The 10354-nt window shown below is 44.3% G+C and overlaps 1 protein-coding gene across 1 annotated transcript in view; it reads left to right on the forward strand.

Annotated features, from left to right (window-relative positions):
• The window catches only part of jph3b (junctophilin 3b), a 38874-nt gene that overhangs the window by 22475 nt on the left and 6045 nt on the right, over window positions 1–10354 (forward strand). The window contains exons 4-5 of the mRNA XM_031875697.1: window positions 4644–4768; window positions 5638–6623. Of these exons, the coding sequence (XP_031731557.1) occupies window positions 4644–4768; window positions 5638–6623 (1111 nt within the window). The remainder of the gene's footprint in view (window positions 1–4643; window positions 4769–5637; window positions 6624–10354) is intronic.

Below are 10354 nucleotides of genomic sequence, written 5' to 3' on the forward strand. Positions count from 1 at the left end.
ATTTTTCTATGTCTTTGATGAGGTCTTACGCAGCATAAAGGGCTCTCAACACTGCTGCGTCTCAACGTAAGATGCACATATTATAATTATGATGCTCTGAATATTTGCCAAGTTCAGTGCTGACGTTCAAGGGAGGCGATGCGGGTTGCCGGTTTTCTCTGATAATAAAAACAAAGGTTGGCACTATGTTATGATCCGAACTGTAGAGTACATACAGTACAGTTGTAGCCTGGTCTATAAATCAGCTCTTTCTCCGTGGTACACACATACGCAGACACACAGAAATGTCTAACCCAGATTCAGACAGCAGCATAGCCCGGGACAGGACAGCCTCTCCTTCTCTCTCCCTGTGTCCCAGAACAGTGCGGCAGGGTATTTCCTTGTGGAACACCAGGAGAACACCCTGAGAGGTGAAACACAGTCACGGGATGTTAGCTTCAGATACTCTTGGAGCTAAATGAGAGCAATCTGGTTCAAGGATGATGCAGCACTTTGTCCAACTTTCCTGGAGTGCGTGTGTGTGTGTGTTTCTAAATATGTTCATAGGCTTTTTATGAACGTTTATCCAACTTCTTAACGTCAATTCCATGTCAGGAGGCAGAGAGGTCAAAGGTCCGGTTCGGCTCCAAATCCCGTAGCTGGTAGAAAGCCTGTGTCAGCTGTCCACGTGCCTGCTGTTACAGTAAATCCCATATTTGTACGTGTGTGTATGATAGGCGCATATGTGCCCTGATCACTGCGGTCACATGTGCTAATGTAACTGATGTGGCGTCAGGGCTACCTGTGATTAGTTGGTTGTTGTTGTTGTTTGTGATTAGTTGGCACCAGATAAACACACCGGTGACTCACTGTGCTGTGTGGATGGAGCCATTCACCTCAATCCTGTGACCTGGTTTCATCAGCGAGCAACACACACACACACACACACACACACACACACACACACACACATACACTTAAGCAGTGATGCACACCGGAAATCTCAGTTATTCAGGTATGAATCACCCTCATCAGCTGGTTCAGAGTAATGACAGAGATGATGGAGGAGCTTAGCATGAGTCCTGGATTAGACTCTCTCTCCTCGCTTCACCTCAGCACGTCTGTGTTTGTCTTCCTGTGTGTGTCTTCCTGTGTGTGTTTGTGTGTATGTGTGTGTGTGTGTGTATCTCTTTCATCTAATGCTTGCTGTAACTCGCGTCTTCTTTGCTGTCCGCCTTTATCTCCTTCGTCCTCTTGGCCTCCGTGTCCCGGGGCTATATGTAGCATTTTAAACCTCCACATACCTTTGTGTAAGTGTAAGCCCTACTGTAGTAAAGTTGAACGTTCGCTAAACCCCTTCCCCGAACAGCAATTGTCCAATCCATAGAAATAAAATTGAATGGACATTCACATTCAAATCGGCGTAGCAGGAAAATGTAGTGGCGGACATTTTTATGTGTATCGTTGCCATTGAGACCGTTGTAGCTGGCTAACTTCTGTATAAACTAAACCGACTTCGAAGTCAGGGAGGTTTTGCAGTAACGACTAAAACAAGCAGAGTAGTAAGGTCAGGGACAGTTGGGAGCCAGATGCGTAGAATTTTACAAGTTAATGCTTCATCCACACACTCTTGTCACAGCATTTGAATGCACATTGCGAGATGACGTTCACGTTCTGTAGTGTGGAATTAGCAAGCTAGCTAATTAACCAGCCGTACGCTAGTTAGCTAGCTAATTCCACAATTCTTTAATATTAGGACAACATTCAATTTGCAGTTATATAGAAGAGGGGAAAGCAGCAAATCGTCATATTTGAGAAGCTTGAATCAGCATATGTTTGGTATCTTTAGCCACACTGGCGGCGTGGCTCTGGGGATGGCAGTCTGTCGGTTTGGTCCACCACTTTGGTCCAGATTGAACAACTTTTAAAATAATTACCATGAAATGTTATACAGACATTCATTGTCCCCAGAGGATGAAGCAAAATGACTCTGGTGATTGCTTGACTTATTATCTAATGCCCCCATGAGGTGAATATTTTTAATTTGCCCATTAGATGGTGAACATTATGGGGCTGCTAAACAGCCCAGTATGAGACCAGAGCGGAGACAATCTGCATCCCTATTTAATGCATCCATTACGTGTGGTTCTTAAAATTACAGTTCGACCATCTCTCTCATAAACCCTGTTCCTTTGTGTCATAACCTCCCCCTTTTTTTACTTTTTGCTTTTATGTAGAGGTTATCAATCTTTCGGGCACTTAATTTGTTAATGATTCATTGATGCTGAATACGTAACCCCTTTTCACTCCATCTTCTTTCTTCCCTTTCAGTCTCTCCCCATACCTTTCTATATTACACCCTCTGTACCTCTCCTTTGTCACACACTCTCCTCCCTTCTTATCACCTCACTACTTTCTCTCCTCTTGCCATACATCTGCAAACCCTTTTTTTTTCCTTTCCTTTGGACAATCACCAAGCCCCCATTGAACAGGCATCTCTTTTTCTCTCCAGGCAGAAATTCATCATGAAACAGGTTGTTCCCCGGGATGACTGGTAGTGGGACAGGAAATTGTGGGGGAAAGCAAGAGAGAGAGAGAGAGCGAGACAGAGAGAGAAAGAGAGAGAGATTAAAAATAGTGTTTTGTGGCTTGGTGTGAGCACCAAGGTGAGAGCAGGTTGTGCCAAGAGTACATTCACATGGGAAGCGGTTTATTCATGACCTTTAAACCTTGGGAATATGAGACTCCTGTCAAAATTTCTACATGCGATTATATCATGTGAAACAGGAAGACAGTCATCTTCTCTCTTCTCACACCTCACCTCCCCCGCGACCAACAGGCGCGCACTCACACACACACACACACACATGGTGGTGTTGAGTATACTGTGGGCCCTGGCATAGCAGCGCTGGCAGAGAGTGCAGCGAGGGGCAAAGAGAAACATTGAGGCAGAGAGAGGGAGAAAAAAAAATCAATAGCCATCGACATGCAACACTGCATCAAGACTGTTACTGCCCAGAGAGAGAAAGGGGGAGGGAAGGATGGAGAGGTTATTTTACACGAGTCGAGAGCCCTTCAAAAGACAGCGAAAAATAGGCGAATGGAAAGAGGGAGACAAAGGTGAGAGGATGGTTGTAATTGAGAGAAAATATCTATTTGATATAACCAGAGAGAGAGAGAGAGAAAGAGAATGAGAGTGAGGGACAAGAGCCGGATGAAAAGGGGATTGTGATAAAGATGGAAGGAGCAATTAGGAAGAGGCATAAAGGAACATGGGAGGAAATAAAAGAAAGAGCGAGGGAGATATGAAAAGGAGGCTGAAAAGGAGCAGTTAGAGGGATGGAGATGTGAAAAGCCCCGCAGAGAGATGAATTATTTTGTGAGAGTAAACACATTTTCAGGCAAATGATTAAACATATGAATACAATACATACTCTAGCTCTATAATAAATAAGTTACTGCGTGAGGTATCATGTAATGTGTCACGCTGTTCATAGTGTTTGTGTGTGTGTGGTTTTTTTTTCTCACCATCTGGCTCAGGTGTCTTTTATAATAATATTCATCAGCCACGACCACAATAGAGCAGATGACTCAGATATGAATGAAGGAGTGTACGCTGCTCCTTTCATAATGGCACCTGAGAAGAAATGATTTACAGTGGCTTAATGGGGATGTGACTGTATGCAGATGTATCATTTGAGTTCCCATAAAAAAATGTCAGATGTTCGTTAGACAGCTGCGATTGAGAATTGGTGGGTCATCTTCCTAGCTATAGCTACCTTTAATCAGTATGAAAAACGTGAAGTTAGCGGGTCCCAGCAACCACTGCCGCAGCGCCATGTTTTATCTGAAAATGATGTTGGTGGGTTGGATATATTGGTGAGGGTAAAATAAATAAAATAACCCCGCCTTCCTGCAGTAAATCATCCACATCCACACCAAGCCAGCTCATTTTGGAAACACAGTTAGCATATGTAAATGATGATTTTAATACCACATGGTTGCGCATGCAGTGCTTTTTGTACGCTAACCGGCCGCTCTCACACAACCAGCGAATAGCCGTTATTTGGATAAACGGATCACCATATCGTGAATTTAAATTGTTACTTTCTCACCTGAAAAATTATTAAAACTTAATAACAGCTTTTTAATTTAAAAGCTTAATAACAAACTTCTAGCGAGTAATGGTAAGTTATCTTACTACCGCTCTTAAACAAGCATGAGATTACAAAATGGCGCAATGTAGAAGCGGCCTAGTTCAGGCAAAGAATATTGTGAATACAAAGTTAATGGAGGTGAACTGGTCTTCTGAGTCTTGTGTGTATTGAAACTTATGTTGATAACTTCATATTAAACCAGGGCTATATCAGTGAAAACCTAAAATACTGTGGTGCATTGTTGGCACCTTTAATGTCCCAAAGGTCAGTTATTGTATTTTTCATTTCTTTTTTACTGACAGTACTTTTGGACAATGTTTTTCTATTCTGTTCAGCTCTTTTGAACAAGCATGCCTTATCTCCTTCCAACCCCGCTGCACTTTTTTTTTTCTCAAAGGAATTTGTTCTGGACACCAATGCCAGCCAATGATTCTGAATGTTCAAAGTGAAAAGTTTGAATTATTTATTCAACTCTGCACTGTCTGTTCCCTGTCTTCTGTGCGTCAGGACGGCTCATGCGCAGGGTAAAGCAGAGGCCGCGGTGGGAGCAGCTCAGAAAGCCCAGGAGGAGAGTCGCATGGCAAGGGTCACCGCCAAGCAGTTCTCCCCTTCCTTCCAGCACCCAGGAAATGGTGGGCACACACAACTCATCGAAATCACAACACGAATATCTACTCCTATGTCCATAGTTAACAAACCCAGCTAAGCAGACATATAGTTAACACATGTGACTTCACATGCATGAACAAACAAAACACACGTGTGTATGTGTGGGATGGTGATAAAGGTCAGTGTTAACCACCCTCCAGCTTTGCGTCTCTGCCTCTGTCACTCACACCTGTACAGCACCGCAGGTAGCCAGTACCAGTGCTGACATTTTGTTTGTGTTGATGCGTACACATCCTGGGCATCATCGTGTGCCTAACCGCTTCCTTTGCATTTTTTTGCAGATAAAAACTGAGGGACTGTGCAGAAATGATTAGGATTAAAATATTTTTTATCATCCCAGATTCACTCTTCCATTGGGAGATTTATAGTAAAAAAAAAATGTTTTAAAAGATTAAATAGATGGCTTTGCGTTTTTTTTTGTTTTTTTTTTACGATGCACTCTGTGGACCAGCCATCTGGAGTAAACATCTCCAGCAGGCCTTGTCATGCCACTCAGTATGTTGTGTAATTGATTTGATGGACATTTTTATCATTTTTGTCATGTTTGCTATAAATTGTGTTGCGCTTTTTGTCGACGATGGGGTCCAAAGAAAATATGATAATGTTGGAGGGGGGTTATGCTTCAAAAAAAAGATCCTCATCATTCACTTTCATTCAGTCCCCTGAAATAATATGCCTGTCATCATTGGCTGTACTGATACTTGCACTCACATTTAAACAAGTCTAAAGTAGTATTCGTCACGTAATGCCAACAAGCACACAGACAGCTTCATAGCTTCCACCGCCTCCCAAAACTGTCTGTCACCTTTCTGATGTTATCTGTCCTTTACAGGCATGGAGGTGCAGCGCCCCAAACGCCAGGTGTCCAGCGAGGTGGAGGGCGAGGGGCTGTCGAGTAGCGTCGGCACCGCCGACAGCCCCGACCTCTACGTGAAGAGCGCGGGCTCCGACGACCCCTCGAACGACGCCGCCACCCCTGACCTCAGCCCCCCTTCCTCCTCACCGCCACACACACCGCCTCCTCCCGCCCGCCCGTCCCAGCGCAGCAAGAGTGCCCGCTTCCACCGACAGACCGCCGTGGACCACGGGGACAAGAGTAAGGATGGTGAGAAAGGTGGGGGAGGAGGGCAGACGGAGATCCAGGTGATGGTGGAGGGGGGAAGCGGGGGAGTCGAAGGCGACGGCGGAGGAGTAGGAGGAGGGAAAGGGGAGCACCCACGGGCCAACAGCTGGAGCGAGGACAAGAGGAGGGGGGTGTTGTCAAAAGCGGGAGGTGGGCTAAGCGGACGAGGAGCGAGCCAGACCAACGGACACAAGCACAGCTCCTCCAATCACAAGTCCCGGGAGCATGGATCATCCAATCACAGACAGGCCAGTGGGGACAGGTGGACGGAGTCGTCCTCGTCGGCCTCTTGGACATCGGGGCACAGGGGCGTGCACGGTCGGGGGGGCCGGCTGCTGGAGCAGGATGAGGAGAAAATGAGCAATTATGAGATGGAGATGAAGCCTTTACAGCCCAGAGACTCCACTACCCACAAGCCCCATGGGCACGGGGAGGAGAGGCCCGGGCACAGTCATGCTCACGGAGAGGGTCGCTCGCACACAGTGCAGCGACAGAGGCATAAGAACCGAGACGGGAGGGAGGGAAAAGAGGGGAAAGAAGGGGGTAAAGACTCAGCGCACAAGCTGGACAGAGCGGGGGAAAAGATGGATTCACGGCCTCTGCGTCGGGACCTCACCCTCTCCCCCCCTCTGAAGTCCTCCCCCATCACACCGGAGCAGCAGGACCACAGCTTCTTGCAGAGCAAAGGCAACTCGGTAAGACTCATACCGAGCACACCAGCTGTGGTACACAAATACAACACCCAACAAACTCTGAAAGATGAGATTAAAGCTACACAAGATTTTGCATTTCACAAAACTGCTGGTGTCCTCAACACGACACTGCACTTTACTCAGGCGCTTCGCATCGTCACTGAAATCCCCTTCGGTGCACAGGCAGTTTGAGTTGAAATTTAAGAGAAAAATACAAAACGGGCTCTTACAGCAGCACAGAAAGCACTCTTTCCAGAATTCACCTCAGTGAACAAATGATCATTGCCTTCACCTCAGCAGCCACTGTGAATTAACAGCAGACCGGCATAACATTACATTTCCGAAAAATTCCATCAGTGCAGATTTAAATCTTTGCCACGACATGACCTCACTGATGACCCTGTGAATATTTCCTGGTTTAAGAAATTAGACTGGAAGATTAAACGGTTTTCTTGGTGCACTGTTTTTGGGGGGCATGACATCAGTAGGGAGCCAAGTAAACGGCTTCCACTCTGCTGAAGTGTCCTTCAGTGAGACTCCGAGTCCTTATCAGCTGCAGGGCTGCTGTTGATCTCTTACCTCCACGTGGAGAGGGTCAGGAGCCAATTTACAGAGGATCAAAAGCTCTAAATCAGTGAGGTTTAAGTTCACATCACAAGTAATCATATTGTTTGACTGCAATAGTCTGTTTCATCCCTTGTAAAACATCAAGTCAATCAATTCTGTAGTTTGACTACTAAAATGAATATTAGTTCCAAGATGGTTCTATATATATATATGTAATGTTTGTAGCACACAGACATGATGTAATGTAGCACAAATTTAGATAAACAAAAAAAAAAGTAAAAGTATTCTAACTTTTGTAAACTTTTGTGAAGATATGGAAGCAAAGAAATGGCATAATAATTTGAATTTCACCTCATGCTATGGAATGTAATAAGTAAATTATTCATGCCTAAATACAACTGAATTTATAGTATTGAATATTGGATAATAAGTAAGGTAATAAGTACATAACAAAAGTAGTAAAGTGAAATGTCAACATTGACTTATTCACATGGGACTCCTGGGTGAAAGTGTGTGTTTGTTTGATTCAACCACCCACCCCAACCTCCCCCCTAACGGGACTTTCTTGCTCTTTATAATACGCCATTTGCTCAAGCCGTCTCATAATGACGAGGATCTGTTTACATTGGAGTTAGCTGAATGCCCGTTGCGTCTCATAAAGGGTGCCTCGGTATCAGGTGCCGAGGGGCACTGACCAAGAGTCGGTATTTGACAATTGGAAGTGGGAACAGGTTGTCAGTACAGCCATTGTCATATGTTTGAATTAAGAAAGAACAAAACACGCTAATTCTTTTCAATTAATGATGCGCAACACGAAATTCAGAGCATATCTATTGCCTCCACACAGCTCTCAAAACTTGGTGACGGCTGACTCGGTGGCTAGCTGTGCTAACAGTGTAATCTGCGGCAACATTTCTTACAATGAGAACCAAAGGGTGGGCGCTGCGCTTCCGCTAGTTGTTTGCGGCAATATTAAAGCTCTGAATATTGTATATATAGAACCTTTACACCAACCACAGGCAATAAAATCTTGTTAAATTTAACTTATGTGTGAAAAAATGTGCAACTAATTAAAGATAAACAATGTAGACTATTAACAAATATGGCTATTGCACAAAACGACATTACTTAACACCATTATTTAATCTAATTCAATTGGCTACTGTCTGCAAACTGCATTTCAGAGAAGGTTTGAACTGCGAATAATAATTCAAACTTCATAAAAAATTATATATTTTGAAAGTCCAATCTGACCTCAAAAGGACAGTACACCCCCTCAGTGTTTGCTTGAAGGATCACGCTGGTGTGATTATACACAGCAAAAGGGTTTAATCAAATAGTAATATTATTTAAGAGAAAATATTAAAATATATTACGTAAATGGCTGCATAGCCTAAAAACATCGTCATATTATTTATAAACCATATCGCACAGCGCTACTGCACAGAGTACCTAACCATCTGAGAATTATAGTGGACATACACGGCTTGAGGAAATGTTTGTTTTGCACACCTCCCTTGTTTCCTGATCAAACAGAACTGAAGGCAATGCACAGATATGGGTCAAGTTGCAGTGCTTCATTCACCTGTAATATCTTTTCTGAAATACCACTTGTATCCATGAATCCGATTGCTCGTTCTTGTATTTGGCACGAATGGCTACGAGTTCACGCTTTGACTCATCCCTAGATTATTCTGCTGTAAGAGTATAATAGGTGCCTGCTGTTTCACGAACTTCTGTTTTGATCTTGCGCAACATCAGGGGGGCTGCTAAATCCAGCAGCTCATTTTGAACATCTGGGTTCATCAAAGTTCCGTTTCTGGGCAGCTGCTCCGGACGATTCTGGGGCTGTGGATCATAGTTGCACATGCACATGAACAGTTCTATAAAGTTTCCTTTATCAAGATTGTCCGCATTTCTCCTGTGTCTACGTAGGCGACAACACAATATCCCAAACGACTTTTAGATGTTCCCAGTTCCTCTTGTTAAGTGAATAGTCCATGGCAACACATTCCCCCAGCCAGCTTTGAAACTTGCCCAGTGAAACGGAGTGGGGCTTGCTCGTCTGGTGTTTTTCGCACGCCTGACATAGATGCTTCCAGTCCACAAACCCCTCTCTCGCAAATGGGCCGTCTGCACCTTTTACAGAAAAACTCGTCCTTATTTACACCGTATTCCAACCAAGAAAACTGTCCATACCACTTCGATGAGAAGCACTTTGATTTCCCGTTCTTGACAGGTCAGGGAGGTGCCTTCACATTTGGCTGTGAAGGTGGTTCATCAACTGCAGAAAAATTGCAGAGTGAGTTTGAATTTATCAATTGACGTGCGATTTGTTTTGCGCAAATTGTTCAGGTTTGGTCTGTTACGTTCAGTTACCTACAATTTAGTGTTTTTTTAAACAAAATGTGTTTTAATCAAACTTGGCTGGGTGGGACATTGAGTAATGTGGGTTGGCCACGCCTGGTCTGAACCTCTGCATGGCTCTGTTTGGCCCTATTATCACCGTGTACTATATTGTGATATCTGTCGTGTCCCTGCCACACATTGATTTGACTAAAAGGATTTGTTGCCCACTGTCATGAGGATACATTCCATCCCCAGTGACATAACACAATGTTATCCCGCATATTAAGATAATCCTGGGGGAGAGGCACAAGGTTTAACCTTGTGAAATAAAGAAAGATTTTTTCTTTTTTGTGCTACGAGCAAGCAGGGGGAAGGATTACGCCGTTTTAATATCATTTTTTGGCTACGTCTTGACTCAGGCTGGTGGACGGCCCCAACCACGCTAATCCTGGATGGTCGCAGCATTAGCTAATGAAACCAAGTGAAAAAGCTGCAAGTGAAAGCCACACATTATAAATACAAGCTCTCCCTCTCTCTTGCGCTCACACACACACACACACACACACACACACACACACACACACACACACACACTCAATCTACGTGTGTGTAAACTGTTAAACACAGTTCCACGCTCCTCACACAACTTGCTTTGATTCAAATTTGTCTGCAGCAGTGTGATGACTGACACTGTGGATGAAGTCGGTTATTTAGTAGTTCAGTGACTGCTGCTGTTGCTGCCACCTGCTACGTGAAAACATGAAGCCTAAAACACACCAAACACGGATACACAGGCGGAGAGAGAACCCCAGCGGTCC

This window comes from Anarrhichthys ocellatus, unplaced genomic scaffold (genome assembly GCF_004355925.1).
Source record: "Anarrhichthys ocellatus isolate YVR2014 unplaced genomic scaffold, GSC_Weel_1.0 scaffold93, whole genome shotgun sequence".
NCBI lineage: Eukaryota > Metazoa > Chordata > Actinopteri > Perciformes > Anarhichadidae > Anarrhichthys > Anarrhichthys ocellatus.